General features: G+C 43.4%; 1 protein-coding gene across 1 annotated transcript in view; it reads left to right on the top strand.

Annotated features, from left to right (window-relative positions):
• Positions 1-1,128: 1,128 nt before the first annotated feature.
• LOC122814117 (extracellular calcium-sensing receptor-like) overlaps positions 1,129-25,930 on the top strand; it is an 87,190-nt gene continuing 62,388 nt past the window's right edge. The window contains exon 1 of the mRNA XM_044086733.1: positions 1,129-1,134. Within this exon, the coding sequence (XP_043942668.1) occupies positions 1,129-1,134 (6 nt within the window). The remainder of the gene's footprint in view (positions 1,135-25,930) is intronic.

Below are 25,930 nucleotides of genomic sequence, written 5' to 3'. Positions count from 1 at the left end.
CTGAGCAAATGATTGCTGTTGAGGTGCTCTGTTCTTTATTCTTTCTGATCTCCTGGGGCCTAACTCTTCCAAAGAGATATTGTCCTTATAGTATCCCTCGTGATAATCATTAATGGTTTCACAAAAGTCCCCCATGGAATGGGGATTGTTATATACATCTGTATGTTCTATCCGTTCCTCTCCCCTTACTGTGTCAACTTTTCGTGTACTGGTCGAGTGAAATAGATTATATGGTCTCTTCATATAATGTGATTTCTGCTAATTATTGCTACCTGTATAAGCTATATCGGACCGATATTCATTCAAGTCCCTTCTGAGCTTAGACACTTTCCTATTATAATTACGTGATGTTGTATTGTCTACATCTTGTATAGTTCTATAATAAACAGTCTTATACTCTTCAATAGAAAATAGTAAATCTTCTGAAATTTCTTTATACAATTTATCTATCTCAATCTTGTCTATCTCCATTCTATTTTCATTGTATTTCATAAGCACTTTAATAACAGATAATCCACATTCATTAAAAATATTACTAATGTTGTTGAACAATTCATTGTCAGTTTCATAATTAATGTTACAAGGAAATTTAGTTATCCTAAGTCCTTTAGGAACAATATTGTCCTGAAGACATTTGTTAAAATACCAATTCTCTACTGATAAACTTCTGTATCTTGTAAGCAACTGTTTAAACGTCTTACATTTTTCTTTATATGTCGTATTGCTTCTTCGTTCGGAGTCTGTAGTTGTTGAATAGTTGAACGATTTGTTTAACCAGTTATTAAAATCCATATTGTGATATTTGGATAAGTCGTTCCCCTTCTGATTGATCCGTTCGTATTGTCCTGTACTGTTTGCATTATCAGAGAAACCCACCATGTAATCCTTCGTTTGTGCTGATCTTCTCACCATATTGTTGCCGTCTTCACCTTGTGATGTCATCACCCCTTCCCGTGTATTCCTTGGGCTACTCTGAGCACAGGGGATCTCATTTCCCGCTTCAGACAGCGTATTGCTGCTCTGTGAGTTGCTTTGGATAACTTTTATGAGTTCGCTTAAAAGAGAATTGTTATCGGACATGGTGGGTATCAAAAATAGCAAATAAAAATAAAAAATAATAAAAAAGAAATGCGAGTAAAATAGGTAGTAAGCCACAGATAACCAAAGTATTTTCAGTGCAGTCCACAGTCCACAATCCTTCCGTTTGATAATATAGCACACAATGTCCAGGATTCGCAACAAACCACAGTTCACGAATAAATGTCCAATAGGGAACGGTGGTAGTGAACACCACACTCAAGGACACCTCGAATCCAATTGCTGACAAAACCAAGAACCAAAATGAAAAAGTAAAGTTAAACTCAAACCCTATACCAGCAACACGAATCAATAAAGGCAGTCCTCGGTGTAGTGTAAGTTCCACCAATAATTCCCCAACCAACTCGAACCAAATGTAGTTTATTCCAAAAATCAGCAAGCAGACAAATAGACAGGATTAAGCGCTTTTGTCTCCTATCCGGAGACCTCTTCAGAATCAATATTAAAAGGAGGCAGCGCCTTTTATAACACTACCACTCACAACGGTTATCACCAATAAAACAATTAATTAATTAAATAATAAACAATTAAGAAACAATTAAGAAATCCCTATCTTAAAGATATATCTCATCCTATGTACACAGTGATATATATTGAGCAAAATGCCTCACAGTAGATACCTGATACTAATCAACTAGGTTAAGACAATATGTATAAATATTAAAATATATATGTAATATAAATGTATGAATGTATAAATATATTATAAATATTTTAAATATTAAAATGTTTAAAATGTATAAAAGATATATGCAGTTGTATAAGTGAATAAAAATTATATACAGTTGTATAAGTGAAAATTGTATACAATTATATATAAATAAATAAATATACATATGTGTGTATGTATATAAGAATGTATAAGAAATAGAATGGTATTTATAAAAAATGTAAAAAATATGTAAGAATCTTTGAACTATTATATACATGAGAACAGAATAATGTCAAATGTATGGATAAATAAATAGGTATACATTGCTAGTGTTGTATACCTTTGTGTGCTTTTTTCGAAAAACTGAAAGGCACTTACGGAAACGGATATATGAACATATAAGGGATATTAACCATAAAAATGAGAACAATGCATTATGTAGACATTCACTTGTATGCCCAAATGCTAATTTTAAGTTTTGGGTATTGGAGACAGTGGAACCCCTAGATAGAGGAGGTGACTGGGAAACAAAACTGGCATACAGGGAGATGGTATGGCAGTTAAAATTAGATGTGTGTAGTGGGAAGGGTCTCGATAATATATCTATAGCACCAGCCTTAAAATTACTGGCACAAGACCCCAAAAAAGCACACAAAGGTATACAACACTAGCAATTGATACCTATTCATTTATTCATACATTTGACATTATTCTATTCTCATGTATATAATAGTTCAAAGATTCTTACATATTTTTTACATTTTTTATATATACCATTCTATTTCTTATACATTCTTATATACATACACACATATGTATATTTATTTATATATAAGTGTATACAATTTTCACTTATACAACTGTATATATTTTTATTCACTTATACAATTGCATATATCTTTTATACATTTTAAACATTTTAATATTTAAAATATTTATAATATATTTTTATATTCATACATTTATATTACATATATATTTTAATATTTATACATATTGTCTTAACCTAGTTGATTAGTATCAGGTATCTACTGTGAGGCATTTGGCTCAATATATATCACTGTGTACATAGGATGAGATATATCTTTAAGATAGGGATTTCTTAATTGTTTCTTAATTGTTTATTATTTAATTAATTAATTGTTTTATTGGTGATAAACATTGTGAGTGGTAGTGTTATAAAAAGCGCTGCCTCCTTTTAATATTGATTCTGAAGAGGTCTCCGGATAGGAGACGAAAGCGCTTAATCCTGTCTATTTGTCTGCTTGCTGATTTTCGGAATAAACTACATTTAGTTCGAGTTGGTAGGGGAATTATTGGTGGAACTTACACTACACCGAGGACTGCCTTTATTGATTTGTGTTGCTGGTATAGGGTTTGAGTTTAACTTTACTTTTCCAAAACACATACACACAACACAAGCACACCAAACAAACAGCAATCCACACGCATACACCTAAACTCTTACACCTAACCCTACACTAAACTATACATACACCACTAACTATCCACTTACCTTAACCCAAACCTTAACCCTAAGGTCCGTCACTATCGCACAGTCACCTCACCCGCGCCCTAACCCTAACTCACCTACCCACCCTAACCCTCACGTCCACACATTCGCACACTTACCTGACCCGCGCCCTAACCCTAACTCACCTAACCCACCCTAACCCTCATGCCCATACAATCGCACACTTACCTGAACCCGACCCATAACTTTCCACCACAACGCTTTAAATACTGAAGCAACAGAAATGGACAACCGAGTTCTTTCTCTAGGAAAAAATTTGGTTTTCTGTTTCTTCGATATTTTCAGCGTTCACTGAAAATGGGTCGATATTAGAACACTCAAAATGTTGAATGTTCGTTGTTCTAATATAGACCCTGTCATGCATGTCAACTGTTGGGTAATGTGAGGTCTGTGTAATATCCTTGTGCCATGTCACCTGTAGGGTGTGTGTGTGTGTGTGTGTGTGTGTGTGTGTGTGTGTGTGTGTGTGTGTGTGTGTGTGTGCGTGTGTGTGTGTGTGTGTGTGTGTGTGTGCGTGCGTGCGTGTGTGCGTGTGTGTGTGTGTGTGTGTGTGTAAGGAAACCATAATGTACAGGTATTAATTTACATATATTGTCTTCCTCTCACAAGTGGCGATGGGAATTGTGGTCCCTCCCACATGGAAACTGATGTCAGGGTCTCTACAGACTCTGACAATGATGATAGGCATAGTGAGGCACAGGCAGGGGTGTCAGGGGTTGAATCTGTGCCATTGGTTAGCATCCCACTGTTTTCCACCCCATCCCTACACGCAGTCACAATGCCCACACATACCCCATCACCAGTGGCCATAGGTGAGGGACAGATGGCGGGGGGTGGCATGGGACAGGAAAGTGTGGTGACTATGGCAAGTGTGTCTGTAGACACCAGCCATAATCAGATAACAAGCGAGGTCCCACAGAGGCGGATGGACAGGGTTACTTGTAGGAGGAATGCTGCCCATCATGCCCCTGCCACAAGTATCACAGCAGGTGTCACCAGATGCATGTTTCGGACCATCATGGAGGCACAGGCATGTATTGAATGTTACACCAGAGATGGTCTGAGGCTCCAGGGGGCTACTCTTCTTGCTGTATATGACATCTGTGATCTTGCAGATGCCAACCATTATTATGCAGAGGTCCTGGATAGATGGTTGGGTGAGATGCTGGCAATCTTTGACAGTGGGGTATCTGTAGTAGAGCATGTGGTGGGAGTAGGCCATCAGCCACATGGACATAGGATAGCACCACAAACAACTAAAAGTCTACATGGTCGTGCAACATCTCACTCCCACTCCTGTAGTGCCAGTACCAGCAACAGCACTGCATGGGGATGCTGCCCACACCATGATGCAGCAGGCCAGGGGCACGTAATCCTGGCCAGTCTCAACAGGGCTGTGGATCAGGCAGACAATTGCCATCATCAGGGGAAAGTACCATATCTTGGCTTCAGCTTGGTGGTGCCAGTGGAACCCCTGGTAGGCCCAGTTCACATGCCCGTGGTCGGACACAATGAACTGTACACCCTGCCATGTATGGTCCACAGCTGTCCAACATACCCCTGTATAGGGCAACCACATGGCGGAACTGTGTACATCCATACACACACACCACCATCACAGCTAGGGCACCTCCATACTAACACACACTACCTCTGCACAGCCCATTCAATAAATGACCCCCTAACCCACACATATGATGTCAACCAAATGGCTCAGGCTAGGCCTCTGGCAAACCCACACCACACCCTGTGCATATGATGACACCTGTGTCACATCCTTGTCATCCATACCATCTATGCAAGGGACATGCTAATATGGTTCTGATGCACAGGGTGAATGTATTACAATTTAGCTATGTAATGCTGTTTAAAGTGTTGTCAGCTGGCATGTTTAATGCTTACAGGTCAGAGTGTGAGCTGTCAAGCCATGATGCATTTTTGCTGTTATTAACACTGACCAAATGTGGTCTCCATAATGTATTATGTTTGTGTTCTAGGTGTCTGTGTGTCAGGAGGAGTTTAACCTGCTGTCCTTTCCTACAAGGGGTGTGGCAGTGTGGTAACACATTGACTGTGTCATATCCAGGGTACAGCTGAACACAAGCAACAGGTCTGTATAACAGTTACTACATGTGCCACATGACTGATAGGTCTGAGCGATGTATAGAGGTAAGTGCATGGTGGCTGATGTAGGCAGCTTTTGTACAGTGGACAATGGTAAGTGTATTGTGTGGCACACCCCAAAGGTCTGTGAATAACACACACACAGAGGGTTTTGTGTTGCTGCAACACACAGAGAGTACTGTTCACATGGATGTAGTTTACTTTGCAGAGAACTTATTTTTGCAAATGTTATTCCACCAAGGCCAAATTGCCAAAACCTCAAATCACAAAATAATGAGTATGCCAAATTTCATTTCACTAAAATAGGAGTGACAAGCTATATGTCCCTTTCTCCACTGTAGTGCAATCCTGGAGTTGGTATATGCAGTTTTGGGGGTGTGGGAAGCACAGCCACCCACATTAAAGGGTGTGGGGTGGCGTAGCCCCACACCTAGTTTGATTAACAACTACTTAGTCTCTTAACATAAACTGAACAGTATAACAGCATGCTATGCAGGGGACTATGCACAACACAACCCCCTATGTGGGGGCCTGTGCTTCCAACAACCACCCCAACTATATATACTAACTCCAGTATTACTGTACAGTGGTGGAAAATGGCATTTACACTGCCACTACTAGTTTTAGTGAAATGAATTTCCACAAAATGATTATTTTGCAATTTTGGTCTCAATGAAATGAACTCCTGTGAAATGATTTTTTTTTTTGGTGAACTGAATTATATCCCTTCACACACACACACACACACACACACACACACACACACACACACACACACACACACACACACACACACACACACACACACACACACACACTTGCCAACACTGAGATTAGAACCCCTACCTATGTTGTTAATGTTTTCTGCCTTAATTTCACATGCTGCAGAGCTTGTAGGGTGAAGTGTGTTCTGAGGTTCCAGTAAAGTGAACATCACCAGGCCTTGTACAGTATGGCAATGGGGGATGTACTGGGTGTGAATGGACACAACATAGTATAACATACTGACAGACAAACAAATACAGTCATAGACAAATTTAACAGACCTGGGTTTAACAACCCTGACTATCTTGTCAGTCAGGTCATACTGTTACATAGTTCATGCACACAACACAAGCCTTATTGGGCTGAAGATTGCTGTCAGATAATTGTAAGATTGATGGAAGCAGCAGACCACATACATGGACCTTGGGACATGTAGTGGGAGTATCACTGTCTAAAATGTTAGAGCCACCCTCTAAGTGAACATAGTACTCTCTCAAACACAGGATACTGTACTGACACATAAACGTTAACAGATTTGGCCTTCCTCAGATTAGAACCCCTGGCTATTTAGTTATTTCTACTACAGTGACACACATTTGCTGCATGCAACACAGACTGTAAGGTGATGACTGTTCCATGGCTGCTGTAATGTGGCCAACATCACCTACCCTTGTACAGTATGGCCATGTACAGTATGTGTGGAGAATAAGCCCTCAAAATGCTGTCTCATACAAATATGCTCACTTTCAGAGACTCACACACACACATACACACACACATACTCACATTTCCCAGGACTCAGGGTGGAACCCCCACCTATGTAGTCATTGTTAGTATTGTGTAATGCAATTACCACATGTTCCATGGAGCCTATAGGGTGAAGAGTGTCATAAGGTACCCTTACAGTCAATAACATCACCAGCACTGCAAAGTATAGTAATGGGAGGTGGAGTGGGTGGAAGGCCTACAAAGTAATGTCACCTACAGGCTTACATGCTCACAAACAGTTGTATACACAGTAATGCACACACACACATATTTGCCAGTACTGAGTGTCATAGGTCCATGTGTACATATGTGTGTACCACACTAATGGCCATGGAGTCATTACAAGCCTAGCCCATGGGAGTACCCTGGCATCATGCCACCTGACATTTATCAGCAGTGCATCTTTCAAATACTGCCATGTGAGTGACCCTCAGGGTGACAGCTATATTTACCATTCACTCATCTGAATTTATCTTGAAGAGAGACAGTGAGGTGCTTCAAATGACATGTATGCAACATATATCACATAACATGGCCAGTGTCTGTGTTATGGATCTGTCCCCAAGCATGTTCTGTTGAATGTGGTAATGTGGTTGGGGTACCCATTGCATGTGGTGCATACAGACTGGGGTTTCCTAGCTGTGGCATTTGTTACACAGCTGGCCAGACATGGCATTGTCGGTCAAGCAGGGATTGCCTGTAAGTAGCCAAGATGTGACCAGGAACAACTGAAGGTTTGGGCCTCTGTTCATATTAGACATGCCTAGGGTCCTACATGTGAGGTACACTTGCAGCCTATCTAGTTGTTGTGGGTATCTAGTGAGTTACACGGTAAATGGGACATTGTACCTGTTGATTGGCCTAATGAGCGGGGAGTAGAGGAATACATTGATCTCTTCATTCCTGGGTGACACACCCTTATCTATGCAATGTGCCACATGGAAGGGCTTTCTGTCCACAGTGACAATGTGGTGGTCAGAAGAAAGTTTGCTGTCAAGCAGTGTTCACACACCTCCTATAAGGACGTCTGTGTCATTTGGACTCCCACCAATGTGGTCATTTGTGGACAACAGATTGATTCAAAGGGAGTTTGGGACACATTTCTTAACATTGACACTAAGGTCAGTGTTCTGACAACAGTTGGAGTTGTCAGTGGTGACTTTATGCAGGAACTAAACATATTCTGGAGATGTAAACATAGCCCCCATTTAGCAATTGACTGCAAACATTGTTAGCCACAGTTAATTTGTGTTGGGCTGGATGTCAGACGCGCACATAAACAAGCGTGGACCCAGGACAAGACCTTGTGGTACTCCACTCATGACTGTTTTGCAGTCTAACATGGAGTCTGCTGCTTTCACACTGTGGGTTCCATCCATGAGCCAATTTGCAGACCACTTAGTGACCTATGGATTAATGAATAGATGAGTGCTTATGCCTATGATTCCTGAATGTGGTATTGTATCACAGGACTACAAGGGCCACATATCTTGTTTTAAACTTCATACTGTCACATAGTTATTTCACATGACAAACATATTATAGAACTGCGGAGTGTCCACAGCTACCACAACAGTGGGCCGTGTACAGTGGACATCTGGTAGTGTACTGGGTAGACCACACAAAAGTGTAGCAAAAGCCACCCCTCAATGGATATGGATCACATTGTTACATACACACACTTGCCAGGAATGAGATTCAAACCCCTATCTATCTATTTATTGCTACTACGGTGTTATGCATCTATCAGATGTGCCACAGAGCTTATATGCTTGAGAGCTGTCCAAGGGTATCTTTAAAGGTGAGTGACAGCAGCAGTGCTAAAGGAGGGGAAAGGGAAGTATAGTACTAACTAGTGTGCTACATTATAGTATTATGCATTCATTGCAAGTGCCACGGAGCTTATAGGGGTGAAGGCTGCTCAAAGGGATCTTTCAATGTGAGTGACATCAGCAGCAGTGCTAAAGTAGGACAATGGGAAGTGGATTGAGTGTGAATTGCCTCAAAATCATTAACCTACAAGTACTTTCTCTCCACTCCTCATGCAACCTCACACTTCCCAAGACATCAGTAATCAGTCTGGCTAGCACACCACTGCCATTTCCCCTAAACAACCCCATGCTTCCACAGGTGTGTAATGTGGACCAACAGGCTAGCTAGTATTCATCCTCTCCCTAGCTATCCTTACATCCTCCTTGTTAAGCCATTGCGCTTACTGATTCACCATACCCACATCATCCAACCTTCTCTGTCTCATTCTCTTCATTCATCAGCCTCTCAAAGTACACTGTCCATGTTCTCAACACACTCTCTTCACTTGTGATTACATATACCTCATTATCCTTTATCAACTTTATCTGCTGCACATCTATCCTAGCTCAGTGCAACTGTCCAGCCAATTGGCACAATTCCTGTCATCCCTCCTTAATGTCCAACCTGTCATAGAACTCTTCATATGCCCACCCTCATCCTTTGCCACCTCTCTCTTTGCCATGCACATCATCTCCTCATATCCCTGCATACTTTCCTCGTCTCTCTGACAATCCCACTCCTTCTTCCCCAACCCCTGTATCTGTATACTGCCTAGTACTTCCTCAGTCCACCAACAAGTGTCCTTGTACTGCTTCCTCCATCCACATGTCACCCCAAATGCCCATGTAGCTGTCTCTCTTACCAACTCTGCTGTACTTAACCAGATATCTGATAGATTGTCACTGCCACCCAATGCCTGTCTCAACTCTTCCCTGAACTCCACCTCATAAGCACACTTTTCCAATTCACACCATTTGATCCATGGTGCTGCCCCCACACTCCTCCACATCTTGAATACCAACATCATCTCACATACCAACATTTTCTGCTGCCTAAATACACTTTCCCCTGTCACCATTTTGCAGTCTCCAATCTCTTTCAAACTGGCCCACCTACATTGGATATATTCCACCTGTGTGCATCTTACTCCACTCTTGTATGTCACACTATGCTCCTCCCTCATGTTATAGTGCATATTTACCACAGCCATGTGCATCCTTTTTGCAAAATCCACTACCATCTCACCATCTCCACTCCTTTTAACACCATACATACCCATCAATTCCCCATCCCCTCTGTTCCCTTCACCAACATTCCAATTGACATCTGCTGCAGTGACCAGTCTGTCACCCTTGTGTGCAGTCATCACCACATCATCCAACTGACATCACATTTCTCTTTCTTATCCATCGCACAACCAACTTGCATAGCATATGCACTAACAACAGTCATCATTAAACCATCAGCTTACAGCTTCAGGAACATCAGTCTATCAGACAAATATGTCATCCTCCAAAACACTCTTGGCATACTGTTCTTTCAGCAGAAGGCCTACCCCCTTACACCTCCAGTCCACACCATGATAGCACAATTGTGACCTGCCTACCATGCACCCAGCCATGATCCCCTTCCATGTGGTCTCTTGCACACACACAATATGTCAACCATCCCCTGACCATCATATCAGCTAGCCTGGTACCTATAACACTCATACTGCCAACATTAACAATTCTTACCCTCAATACCACCCTCCTAGCCTTTCCCCTCTCTTCCTGCCATATGAGTGTTGGACATCCTCCAGGGGATGCCTGTCAGTGTGATGGCTACTGTGCTATTGAATGACTCAAGTATGTTACAGCAATATTGAGACACTGTCACTGATTTTGTCCCATTGCACCCATATATGCATGGCATCCTACAGATGTCCTGCTGTAACAGGTTGAGAGGGATGACCGTGCAGCAAGAGTGTCAACTTAGTGTGCCATACTGACACAGAACAGACATGTATGTGAGGTATTAGCTATGCACATGTCAGTATGAGTAGGTGTTTTTGTCCAACTCATGAAAACAGACATGGGATGCAAAATGTCAGTTAAAACAGCTATACATGTTATACACATGTGTATTCTTAGTTACTGTGCACCCAAAAGGGTGACATGTCTACTGCTACTGGTTGTTGCATTCCCTGACACAGCCATGGTTAGTACAGTAAGCATGATTATCATGACTAAATTGGAGAGATGTGAAACTGTGTTATGACTTTGTGGCCATGCCCACTACAAACAACTGATTGAACACATACATGGCTGTATGGACTCAGCAATACCTTACTTGTCATACCTGCCTCCACCCAATGTAGAGTAATCCACTTTGCTGGACAGCAGCATTACACAAACCACAGACTTGGTCCCTATAGTAGCTGTACAGGGCAAAGTAGGGACAGGAACTGACCTGTTAGTGGCTGTACAGGGCAAAGTAGGGACAGGAACTGACCTGGCATCAAGCCAGCCATTGTCTGAATAGGCGTATAGGGTCACAGGTGGGTTTTTGTAAGGCCAACTATGAGTGCAAATTGGAGACATCCAGCAGGGACAATCACAAGGCCATCTTCCCATATGTCTGCAATCTCGGAGGCAAGATAACAACCCAACCTGTAATGGTAACCAATCAGATCACATACACACACAACATAGCTACAGGCAACCTGATGCATATAGGGTTACAGTAAGCACCCCCTGGCTCAGCATCACTATAGGTGGATATGTACTGCACTCACACCCCTCCCCTCATCATCAGTGAGCAGGTACATATTGCCTATTGAAAGGCAACAAATGTAAGTATACATGGGATGTCATATCATCCCTGTCTGCATCCTACATGCACTCAGGCATATGCTCCCAGCCGCATTGCACACTGTAGTCACACCAAGCTGCAGCACCATCTACACACCATCTGCATGAAAGATGGCTAATGTCATCCATTTACATAGACCTGAATGAGGAATGACAGATTATGCAAACTTGCCCTCACTGTGGGCAATATGACTCATCAGGACCAGGAGTGCAATGCAAGCTGATACTGTGCTGATCGATTGCAGGGGTATGCTGTGGTTGTGAGTGGTGGCTACTGGTATGGTTGTGAGTGTTGGCTACTGGTATTCAAGGCACATGTGCAGGTAATGGAGATACTGTTGCCAAATGTATGGGGTCCTTTGATGTGTTTCCCTGTTAGTGTCTACCAGGTGCAATGTCACATCACCAGCAGGAAACCTTTTCACCAGTGGAATGCAACCTGATAATGGAAGCCAAAATACAGAATCACACAGTACTGTTGGGCTGAAGTCAGCAACATCTGCTGGAGAGGACCAACCTGTGGGATGGCCATATCCACAGGGTAAATTAGGTGGGCTTCCACACACTTACATATGAGCAGGTGTGGCATCATGACCCCAACCTCATACACCATGGCTGACAAAGGTCTGTTGCCATGGCCAGGGACCCCACAACCACAAGTGGGAGGCCAGCTATGCAGCCCCTACTGACATCAAATGAGGAGCTCCTTGCCAAGCTTGGGCCACCCATCACAGTACAACACCAGGATCCAAAGCCCCACTTGCTGGAAGTGGGTGGCGCACACACACACACACACACACACACACACACACACACACACACACACAATGGACAAGCAGCGTGCAGGTAAGGTCCCAGTGGGGATTAGTAGACTACTGTATGAAACATACTTGTATCTGTACAGTATCTACATGCATGTGCCAGGTCTGATTGCAGTTGTGGATGGGGATTTTTAATGCACGAGGTGCACATCTAAGGTGAAGGACAACAAATTGTGTAGTATTGGGTGTTGTACTGTAAATGTGCAGACATGCTGCATCCATCCTTTTCCAAGGGCACATGTGCGTCTGCTGACAATACCTCTCTCCCACAACTACATAGGTCACTCTGGTCGGCATATGGGACAATAGCCTGAAGCTGGTGGGTGTGGAATTGTTCAGTTGTGCTTTAACAATACCCCAGGCATGTGGAGGGCATGCAATTTACCATGCACACAACTATGACTAATAGCCATATTGCTTTATGAGTTAGTTACCTTATGGTGGGGTTAATTGTATTGCATCACAATGGTCACCACAGGGGCCTGTCTGAAGAGAATACAACATTACTGTAGCATACCTCACAACCTGTTAGTGCAAGACATCTGGGCAGACACCAGCAAAATGTGTTGAACAAACAGACTAAGGTAGGAACATGTGTGAAACATTACTGCTATACAGTGGATATAAAATGTATACACACACCTGCTAAGAAACTATTTGTTTCTGAAATATACTGATTGACACCACAATATGGCAGTCCACACCATTCCCTACCTTTAATGTGACCCATGACATGAACAATTCACTTGTAAAACCAAGCTTCTGGACTCATGTATTGCATCTACAAGCCTGGGCAAGTGTTTGGGGTAGCAGGCATTGTAGCAGTATGCTGTGTCAGTCAGGTATGATACCTGATGCTAACATATATGTCAGTACACTCATTATGGCCTATTGGGCAACTATATCACATACATGGACATTGTTAAGGCAGACAGAGCACTAATAGGTTCTAAACATCTGGATGTTCCAAACACATCTGTATAGAGGACTGGTATGACCTGAATATGTGAGGCAGATGCCATTACCACACTATATAAAGTAATGGCATCAGGAGCACACAGACACACACACACACACACACACACACACACACACACACACACACACACACACACACACACACACACACACACACACATACCAGTATTCAGATGAGAACTCCTACCTATTTATGTCTGCTATAGTGTTACATACAAAAACACACGCACAAACACACACACACACACACACACACACACACACACACACACACACACACACACACACACAAACATTTGCCAGTATTGAGGGTAGAACTCCTGTCTATCTAGTTATTTAAATTATGGTATTACACAGTTAGCAGACATGCTATTCAGCTTACAGAATCTCACCTTGTCCAAAGGTACTTCTAAGGTGAATGACAACAACAGCAGTAGTAAAGTACAGTGGGAAAGTGTCATGGGTGGAACACAAATCAAAATGGTATAAGACACACAGTATCCAATTCTCACTGCACACACACACACACACACACACACACACACACACACACACACACACACACACACACACACACACACACGCACGCACACACATGCACACACACGCACGCACACACACGCACACACACAAACCCACACACACATGCACACACACAAACACACACACACAGTTGCCAGTATTGGGATCAGAACTCCTGTCTATCTAGTTATGTCTACTATAGTGTTATGCAGTTGTCAGACACGCCCCAGAACTTATACAATTTCACCTAGTTCAATGGTACTTCTAAGGTGAATGACATCAACAGGACTTCTAAATTGGTGTAAGGGGAAGTGTAAAGGGTGGGACACAAGTCAAAAATGGTATAACCCACACAGTACATAATTGGATCACACACGTGCACGCATGCGCGCACACACACACACACACACACACACACACACACACACACACACACACACACACACACACACACACACACACACACACAATTGCCAGTATTGGGATTAGAACTCCTGCCTATCTAGTTATGTCTATTATAGTGTTACACAGTTACTGCACATGCTACAGAGCTTACTGGACTTAAAATTTGCCAAAGGTGCTGATAACTGCACAACTGAGGTAAAGTATTACAGGTGGCGGAAGTCTGCCTTCAATTTCTACCATACATCTTGGTAGTTCTTTCTGTCTTGCACTTCAAATAGCATTATAGCTTTGCACGTCAAAAGGTTATTGTATCAATAAGTGTATCACACCTGGGAGCCATTAGCAGTATTCATTCATCACAGAATTAGCCCCAGTACTTACTACTTAAGGCCACCCCTCCTGGTATCATTGAAGTACGTTTTTCTGTACTTTCACCCATTAACCTGGTGCACTTGTTCATTCTGAGGCACTGTTGCAACTGTCTCATGTACACAGACAACCCTTTCCTCTAAACTCCAAACACTCAGACCAGTGAGAGTCACCCCTATATCACCAAATGTAGAAATATGCACTCTCCAGCAAAGACTGGACTCGCTGGTCAGGAGGATGAGATCAACACCTGCACCACAGCATGTGGATCACATAGCTCACCACAACACCCACTATGATAGCCCTTGCATACACTGAAAAGCCACACACCCACCTTCACAGAGGCACTCAATGGACATTTACACAAACAGCACAGACCACCAAGACAGACACCCACTCAGACACCACGACATAGCACATGCCAAAGGACACATATGCCACCTACACAGTGTGCTCCTCAACCTAAGCTCCTAAGGCTAACCACCTTGCACAATACAGTGATCATGGGTAACTCAGTACTGTGGCACACAGATGTCCCACTCATTATGTTGATTATGGAGGAGGTAACAGCCAATTGTGTATCACGTGCTGGCATCCAACACATGACACCCCGTCAGGCCATTTCACAACAGCTACAAGTATCACTCTATCATCATCCATGTGGGTGTGAATGACCTGAGACACACCTCCCTGGGCTACATGACAAGAGACATGATTGAACACTCGGATTATGTGGTCCAGACAGGTGTGACAGTAGCCCTGAGGAGTATACTGCCATCAACCAGAATGATGCTGCAGTACTATCAACAGATAGTTGACTGCAACATTGGCTTATGTGTTGTGTGTCATTCTCAGGGGATTCAGTATCTCTCTGCTTGGGATAACATGACAGACAGACCTCAATGCCTTGTCAGAGATGTCTTAAATCTGTCAGCCCTGGGTTTCCAGGTACAGGGTAAGTGTCTTGCCATCCCTATAGTGCCTTATTAGGCAGTATTCCAAATCAAATAACCACAATAACAGCTAGACATGTATGCAATCTAAGGGTCATGCTGCTCAACAGTAGACATATAACTGTCAAGATGTAGTCACTCAAAGCACTCCTCAGAGTGGAGGACATTGCCAGTGATGCTGTAATGGAGAGGTGGTTCACACCAGCAGACAGCAGCCCTACACTAACAGGCTATGACATATTCCACAACTGTCTTCACCAGAACATGGACCACACCTCCACAGGTGGTGTTGTCTCCATATCCATAATGGATATGGACAGCTCTAGACTAGTATCCCAGCATAATGCATCGGAGGTTGTTGTGTCTTTCTGCTTTTTCCCGGTTAGGGCTCGCCACAGCGGAACTCCGGTCTGCTAATGATTGGTAGTTGATTTTTACATGCCAAATTACCAGCCCTGATGCACAACCTTCAACAAAGGTACGCCCATTCACACATGTCTCCATGCAGAAGAAGCTCTAGCTGAGAATCGAACCGGACAGCGTCTTACTGTGAGGCGACAATGCTACCGCAGTAGTGGTACTTCATGTAAAACTGACTTTGGGAAATAGTGCAATCCACACCATAGTCTGCTATCAGCCCCCGGCTATGTCCCTAGACTGTCAATGCACATTCCTCAACACCCTGGCATCTATAAAGGTCCAACCTAAGACTAACATAGTAGGAGACTTCAACTACCCCTCCAGCACCTGGAGAAAGTAGTCAAGCACCAGTACACTCACCCAATTCTTCATGAAATTCATCAGTTCCAATGGCCTGGACCAGCTCATACTGACCCCCAGTAGAGGATGCAGCAACCTTGACCTGTATTGATTACTTACATATGTGACCATTACTTGACCACAGTTGTCAATCCATACCTGGTCAGATCCAAATATGATGTAATCAACATGGAGCTCAACATCTCACCCACACCCCCCACAAAGGTAACCACCTTGCAAAACCTCTCCAATGCTGACATTGCAGTCATAAAAACAGGGATGGATGACTTCAATGCACCCATGCCAATGGGTTATAGCTGCATGGCTGTCGCATCATACATATATGCACTACACAAACATGTACATGGAGGCATGGTAATAGCAATAGCCAACAAAACACAGGCACTGTTCTCCAAACACTGAAAGCCATTGTGATGGTCCCCTGCCATTTCTAAAGTGTACAACAGAAGGAGGATAGTGCTGCAGAAAATGGTGGTTTCCCCTTATTAGCCTCAAGCACAACTTGGGATACTTCATGGAATCACCTACAAGCAGCTATGAAGACAGATTTGCAGCAGACACTGACAACAATCACAAACGCCTTTGATAGTTATATCAACAACCTCCACAACAATAACCACAAGTGCTGTGAGTTACTGCACAATGCTGATTCCTATCCTGCACAAAAGATATTGACCACAGTCTTGCCAACACAGTCAATGCCAGCTTTTCCACTCCCCCCCCCAAGGGGACACTCACAATGGCAGATGAATGCTAGGCACCCAGCATTACTGCAGGCCAGGTAAGACCTGCATTGTCAACAGGCAAAGATACAGCTTCCATGGGACCCCAACATATTTGTGGCTGTATTCTACATGACATACAAGGAGACCTGGCACCACATCTGTGTGCCCTGGTTAGTCACAGCCTCACCTCAGGCTTTGTCCTTCCAAAATGGCACACTGCTACAGTCATTCCTCTCCAAAAAGAGGTAGCATTTACAGACTCTGGGGATTATTGGGCCCTTAGCTTGACAAGTCTACTATGTACAGGTATGGGCGAATCATCAGGGGCCTGGTTGATCAAGATATGGGTGGTCTTCTAACTCTGGACCCCACACAGTTTGGCTTTGTGAAAGGCAGATCATGCCTGCTCAACCTGGTTAACGTCTTTGAGTGAGTCTTCAGGGGTGTGTATGACAGTAAGGCACTGCATACAGCCTACCTCAATCTCACCACGGCTTCTGATACCATTCCTCAGTCAGGGATTATTGGTAAACTCAACAAACTAGGCATCCACCCCTATATCAGTGGGTGGTTTGCAAATTGGTTCACAGAACACACAGTATGACAGTGGTAAACTCCAAGTCAGACTAGCAAGCAGTCATGAGTGGGGTCTCACAGGGATCAGTACTGGATAGTGTCCTGTCCAGCATCTACTTCTCAGGAGTCCAGCCCAACACAGAGGAACTCTGGCTGACCAAGTTCACAGAGGACTGCAAGCTGGGAGCTATCATGAACTCCACAAATGAAGCAGACATCCTACAGAAAGGCCTCACTGAGGCCAATGAGTGGTATGGAAACCACGGCCAGAAGCTTAACACCACAAATGCATCATCATCATCCTCTTTGGCAAAACAATCAGTTCCCAATAAGTTCAACATCAATTAGAGTCCAATGAACACTGTAGGCATTATAATAGATCTGAGGACACAGATTGGCAGCAACTTCTCCTTCAAGCACCACATTGCCACTGTGGTCAGGAAGTCCTTCTACCATGGCACATTGCATTACCAAGGGTTTTCTATCCAGGAAGAGAGAGGTAATGATCTCTGTCTACTATTCCCTCATTAGATCACTCCCCAGGTATTATGGCCCATTTGTCATGTAACTCACTAGACATCTGCTACAGCTGGAGAAGCAGCAGAAGCACCTCACAAAAGGATTCCTAGGCATTAAACACACATCCTACACAGACAGACACAGCAGAACCAAGCTATTCTCTGTGTCATGTCACCTAATTAGTAGCTATATGTGCTTGATTTACAAAGCCACGTCTGACCCAGCTGGTTTAGAAATGCTACATATAAATCCATCCACACCACACACTGTAGAAACCTCTACCTCAGTACCATAGTCATGCTGGTGGGACAGATCTCTCACCAAGAGACTGCACATGCTCTGGAATACACTTCCCAGATATGTCATGCAGAGCACCTAGCTGACCCTGCTCCAGAGAAATATTGATGAGTGGATGGGTAATAGACAGTTCAACCCAAGGATCACTGCAGTGGCTATACTTGATAAAGGCACTGCGGTGTAACATCAGGTGGCATAATGGCAGTGCCCTTCTATGTGCTAGACTTGTTAAGGCTCCTGGGCCATTACCTACTACACACTTGTGAACCTATAAAGGGAATGACATCAGCAGGATTGATAAAGTAGTGCAGTGGGTGTTTAACCTATCAAAATACGTTGCCCTACAAACAAACATACCCACACTTGCTAGATGTGAGAGTAGAACCCCCTACCTAGCTAGTGGTTTATACCATAGTATTACGCAGTTACCACCCATGTTACAGAGCTTACTAGGCTGAGAGCTGGCCAAAGGTGTTGATATGGGGAATGACATTGGCAAGACTGACAAAGTAGGGCAGTGGGTGGGAAACATCAAAATACTTCTACTTACAAACATACATACCCACACACATTTGTTGGAAGAGTTGAAACCCTGCCAAACTAGTCATTTGTATTATATGTTAAGCATTTATTACATGCACTACTGAGCTTATAGGGCTACAGCTGGCCAAGGTTGCTGATAAGGGACTGACATCATCTGGACTGATAAGGTGGGGCACAGTGAAGTGTTGTGGGTGGGAATGGCATAAAACTATTTCACCTACAAACAAACACACAGCTCCCACAGTCTTATGCACACATCGGTCACACACACTTCTACATGTGCTAGGAGTGAGTTTAGAACTCCTACCTATTTAGTTATTTGTACTATTGTGTTATGCAGTTATTGCACATGCCACAGTGCTTACGGTGCTGAGAATTAATGGAAGCCACTTCTAAGATGACTGATATCTGCAGGATTGCTAAAGTAGGGAGAGGGGAGTTGTACTAGGTTTAAATGGACCCAAAAACTTTTAGTTGCAAACACACACACACACACACACACAGTCACACACACACACACACACACGCACACACGCACACACGCACACACACACACACACACACACACACACACACACACACACACACACACACACACACACACACACACACACACACACACACACACACACACACACACACACACACACACACACACATTTACACTTGCCAGGACTGAAATTAGAACTCCTACTTAACTAGTTATTTGTACTATAGTGTTATGCAGTTATCGCATGCACCACAGAGCTTATGGCACTCAGTCTAACAAAAGTGACTTCTATGGTGACAGACATCTACAGGACTGCTAAGGTGGGGCAATGGAAAGTGCACTGTGTGGGGAAGACCTGTTCATTCCTAGATCCTACTGACATTTCTCTAAGTGTACGACCATGCCCAGTGTGTCCTTCTACAGTGCATGTGGGACTCCATTCCAGGGATTGTTATACTCCAATCCAGTCTGCTTTGTACTATGGCCATGCCTCTCAACCTGTTGGTGCAGGATATATGGAGATAGCCTATAAAAATGTGTGGACAATGGGCCATAAAATTATTCTGACAATTTCTCTCAGCAATGTATGAGTTGCAAGGGCTAGACGGCTGGTTTTAGCAGACATCTGTCATATATGCCATTTGACACTGTCATGTACTGTTTCAGTACCTGGTGACATACCTCCTCAGATCATCACAGTGATTTCCCAGAGGAATACAGGATGGATGATGCACACACAAGGTTTATGGGCCAAATGTTATGCATTCGTGCACTATCCAGCTTGTTGAAGGGTGTGCCTACAAGCAATTGACAGCTGGTGCTGTGGAAATGGTCCAACATCTGGTGATATGTCACAATGGTGGAATCTCTGTGCATTTATGTTCTGGCCTGGTCTGATTTTCAGTCCACAGTTGGCTAATATAAGTCATACAGGATCAGGGTGATAGGCAGACTCTAGATAGATTTGTAGGGGATAGGATATGTGTGGGGGTCTGTCCTGAGAAGATATGTTTACCTGTAGCTACCAGTAGTTTGCATTGAGCTCTCCTCAATGGTTGACTGCACTTGGAGGGTCTTGTGTGTGTCAAACTGTTTGACCAGCCTGGAGGTGAGTGTTTGTCACACAATATATATATGGCCACCTCATTTTGCTTGCATGGCCACATGTTGGGGTCAGGATGTTGAAACGGATAAGTGAACAGGGAGGGGTGTGTTACTCTCCATAGCTGTGGCCCAGGGTTCTTTGGGTGCAGACTTGTCACCATATTCCAGGGTTAGTCTTGTCTGCAGTGAGTGCAATCCCATGTTTAAACTCCTAGCCCTACCTGTCAACTGTATGGAGTATCACAGAATGTCCACATCCATGACTCATATATTTTGTTGGTTACCCAAACAAGTGTGGTTTTTCCAGCAAAAGTGTTTTGCAAGTCACTCAAGGTCGAAGTAAGATATTACAGACAGTTGACATTGCAGTTTCAGACTTCGTACCCATCAGACATTCCATGCTACTACAAATCATTCCATCAACTTTATAACAATATTAGAGGAGTATTTCACAGGTGTCCTTCTCTTTGGACCTTCATCACCCCATGATTTATGGCATTATCCTGATTTCTGGCTCCCTTAGGCTGGCAGGTTTGCTCCTACCAGTTGTCAGCATGGCATTTCTTTGCATTCTGTGGACTGTGTTATGTTGGTTTTGTGGACAGTTTGGCACTCCTTCAAGGACACTGTGGGTGAGGCATAGGCAATTGCCAGAGGCTTGTAAGCCAGGTGTGACAGATGCAGGTCATCTGTAGCAATGCATTCTGATGATCATATGTTCCCAGGTTGCTGGCAGGAGACACCCCTGGGATGGCACCAGTAAGTTGATTATGGGTGTTACTAACAATTGCTTTCTGTTACTATTGCACCATCACTCTGGGTAACAGCTGGATGCTGCCTAAGTCTAGGAACATGTTACTGCATTTCTATGGGACTATGGGGCGGGTGGTATGACTGTACATGATACACATCTGCACAGACTGTGCTGATATTTGCTTAACATTTTGGTTCCAAGTAGCACAGTGGTGTGCCCTATCTTTCAGACTACAGACATAACAGTATCAACCACAGGTCAGATTGTTCTGGGATAGACATTAGTAGTTCAGACTTCTTACCTTTCAAAGCTATACTGCCACTGCCAGACCTGCTGTGATATCATTGTGTGAAACTCTCTGGGTGGGGATTTCATGGATGTTGCCATGTGGGGGCCTTTGCCAGGCATTTCTGTATGGTTGTCTACAGCTGATGTGCTGTGTAAGGTTGTTTCTGGGTATGGGACCCCCACTTTGACATCCATGCATGTGACATATGACCCCCCTATTATATGGCTCACCACATATTCTGCAGTGGTATTTGTCGACTATGGTGGTACTGCATGATATGGGTAGGGCAGTACTGGGGATACACATCCTGCTGTCCCACAGACATGTCAGTTGTCAGCTGCTATCCCAGTTAGCCTCCCCATTCCCTTACATGCTTGATCAATACCATAGATATGTTATCAGAAAATTCCACCCCGTTATTTTAATTTGTTACAGAAACTGGCTTACCTTGTGCCTGCAGCTGTTGTGAGGGTGGTGCTTGAGGGCTGACTATGTTGGATGTGCACACAATACACTGCCTATACATGGTCATGTATAGGTGGTGTGATATTTGGCATCCATTTTACTGTGTGTGCGAGTCAGAGAGAGAGAGATCAGTCCCTGGGACCCTACAGTGTCAGTGTATGTGGTATGTGTTGCCTCTTTGCCAAGGCCAGGGCATACTGGGCATGCCTCCATCTGTCTACAGGGGCAGGTTTAGGATGTTCCTCCTCTGAGTCTCTCTGAGCCTGCGCTGGCCTTGGCAATGGTGGGAGGCTGTGTGGCCCTTCCCCATTTTGTTCCTGCTGCAGCTGTTTCCACAGTATCATACTGTGTAGCATGGCACATACTATGACCATGTATGCACATGTGGCTGGAGATTACTGCAAGGCTCCACCGGACATGTCAAGGCAGCAGAACTGTGACTTGACCATCCCAAACACATGCTCTATAATGATCTTGGTCTGTGCGTGTGCCTCATTATGGTGTTCTTGTATGGGTGTGTGTGCATTTCTGATGGGTGTCATCATCCATGGCTCCAGTGCATAGCCAGCATCCCTCACTAAATGGCCATATGGAATGTCCCCCTGGCAAACCACTGATACAGTTGTGAGGAATGCCAAATGTGGGAGTTGTGATAGTTTCCAGGGCAGCCAGCACACACATTCATGATAATGCACTGGGCATCACACATGACCTGGCAGTTGATGGAGTGGAACTCCTTGCGGTTTATGTAGACCCTAACCTGGTTACCAGGTGGTGCTTTGATGTGGATGTGCGTGCAGTTTATGGCACCCAGTACCTCCGGGTAGTCTGCTACATGGTGGAAGAGACACATATTGCCAGTCAGCTCCTCACGGCTGCTGGGGAATATAATGTGCTCCTTGGCATGTGGTCGCATGGTATCCAGGAACTGGTGGAGTATCCTGGATGCAGATGAATGTGAGACCCCCATGATATCCCTAGTTGGTCATTAGAATGTACCTATAGCTAGTATTCTTAGAGCTTCACATACATTGTTATCCACTGGGATGGTTTCCCCTCTGTTTGTTCTGGATGTGAGGCGAGGCCTGCACAGCTCCACAGTTTGCTGGAATATGTCCCTGTCCACCCTGTAGTGGTCTACTATCTCCAGATCATGTAGGCCCTGGTAGGTTACTCTTGGCCTGAACACTCTTCTCCTCCTCCTCATAAGTCTGGGGCTATTGTCAGCATTGTCCTCTTTACCACCCTCAGCCTCCTGCACATACTGATGTATGAGAGCAACAGCAGCCCCTAACATTTTGTTAGTTTTGTCAGGTAAAATTTCCCCATCTGTGTACACTGGTGATGTAGAGTTTGTGGGAAAAAACAGACTGAAAAGTGTTTGCATAGTATATAGTGGTGTGCTGCAGATGCTGCCTATGTGATTGGCTGAGTATGATACATTCCACCTGCCAGCTCTATTACTTGTATTTGAGTGCCTCTATTCTGCTATTTCCCTTTTTTTCTTGTTCCACTTGTCATTTCCTGTATTTTTTTATTTTTGTGGTTTAAATCCTGGTTTTACACACCCGTTTAGGTAAGGTAAACAAGGCTATACAGCCTCAGACACACCCTCTTGCTTACATATACACAGTGCTACCATTTCCTGTGTTATTTTTTTTATTTTTGGTTTAAGTCCCAGTGCGTGCCATGCAAACCTGTTTAGCTAAGTTAAACAGGTTTTAGCAGAAATGTCCCTCCCTGGATGTGAACACACTCTTCATTTCCTGGTGTAAGACATTACATTCTCAAACACACCCCCATACTTAGCTGTGCTTAGCTAAGCACAAACCCGGGCAATTGTGCTCTAGTGTGCTTACAGCAAGCATGACACACCCCCTTTTGATGTAATTTACTACTCATGCTTATACGGCCGTATTAGAGCACCTACATGGTTAGGTGCAGTTTGACACTTAGAAGACATTTGTAATTAAGTAATATTCCCCTCATTTGCATACCCCAGTGCCTTACTCCATAGTTACTGCATTCACACTGAGCCTTTCCCCTTAGCAACCACTGTTTCCTGTTATTGTTTTCATTCTGCATTCCCTTGACTATAATGGCAAAATGCAGATTTCCCTGAAAACTGCTTTTTCACATTTAGTTTTTCAGCACGATCCCATTTGGGTGTCACTGCCCTATGTGTAAACGGCCGAGATCATCCAAAAAAAAAAGTTTTATTTTATAAAAAATAAATTATTTTTCATGCCAATGGACATATAGTTGGCCATTGGCATGCCTATTAACTATAATACATGCTTTCTTTCAAGCTGTCATGCCTCCGTTTTTAATTTGCAGAAATGTATTCAGCTACTAGCTGAATACATTTCTGCTTTGTACACTGTTCAGGAACGGACAACTGCCTGCTTCCTGGACTGCTAATTCACCTAACTTGCATGGTTTTCATCAGCAAATGAGGTAATTAGCATAAAGCAGTGGAGCTTGATCCTGGATGGCTCGGCGGTCATATTGCATGCAGCAGTTTCTGCATTATTCTGACACTGTGTGTCAGGCTTCCTGAATCCAGGGGATTATGTATTACATTTTCCATGAGATCACATACAAATGCATACAAAATCAAGCAGGTGTTAAAGCAAGTTCAGTAAAGACAAGGTATCTCAGAAGCACAGAATTATTTAAGAAAATTAAATACTTGAAAAATGTTAGAAACCTTTCTAGGGGATTACTTTACAAATATAAGTTAACCATCAAACAATTATGGTAGCATTGTACTGGGTTCAGATATGTCCAGTCATCAATACCAAATAAAAATGAATTAAGAGCACCTTTAACAAATGTTAGGAAAACCTTTTTAAGAGGACTTGGTGGGGGTAGTATTAGATCTAATTTCTGCTGTGCTTTTGAAATGTTTTCCTCAGATCTGTTTATAAACCATGTTTGATGTCCTGACTGATGTGATATCAGTGCTAAATGGGTATGAACAGAATGGTGGGCAAACAGGAAACTTTATGTACTTAACAAAGGGGAGAGGGTGTAATTATCGAGAGGGGGATCCACTGACTGCCTAGTTATGAGGTATAGTGAAAGGCTTTCTATTTTCTGCAAGTGGACCAAAATTTCAATGGATTTTGTAGGGGGTGAAGAAACAGGAGATCTCAGGAGTTTCAAAGGAAACTAGTTTTTTGTAAGGCAGAGGCTGCCCAGTCAAGGATTATTTGTCAGCTAACTATTGTGGGGAAATGAACAAGTTGGCCAGAAACTAAAAAAAACTATTCCACTTAATAAACTGTAAATAGTGAAAAAAAAAATTGTATCTATGTGGGTCAAGGAGAGGAAGTAGAGTGGTGCTGAAAATAATCATAGGCCAGGGCTGGTGAGGGATTGGGATTCCCAAAGGCAATCATCCAGTTAGTTGGCAGTAGAGAAGAATGTCTTATGCTCTCTTATTTGGAGACAGAGGAGGGAGGTTACACGAGCTAAGAGTGGTTGCTGTAGGTCCCACTTTTCCTTATGAGTGAGTCCTGTAGTCTTCCTTGCTTTAGCTGCTCTAGACTCTCACACCCATAAGGAAAACTGGGACCAGCAGAGTATTATGCCTCCAGAAAGGGGATGTACAATTAGATTATTGACTAAAATTACTTGTAAATCCACCATCAGTGCTAAACTCACCAAATATATTATGAACAAAGAAAAATTAATTCAAACAGTAATACTTTGAAAAGAGGAAATTATCTA

The sequence above is a fragment of the Protopterus annectens genome, chromosome 10.part0 (genome assembly GCF_019279795.1).
Source record: "Protopterus annectens isolate FY-2018-M chromosome 10.part0, PAN1.0, whole genome shotgun sequence".
NCBI lineage: Eukaryota > Metazoa > Chordata > Ceratodontiformes > Protopteridae > Protopterus > Protopterus annectens.
The sequence above is the reverse complement of the archived record's forward strand: the minus strand, read 5'-3'. Positions and strand labels throughout refer to the sequence as shown.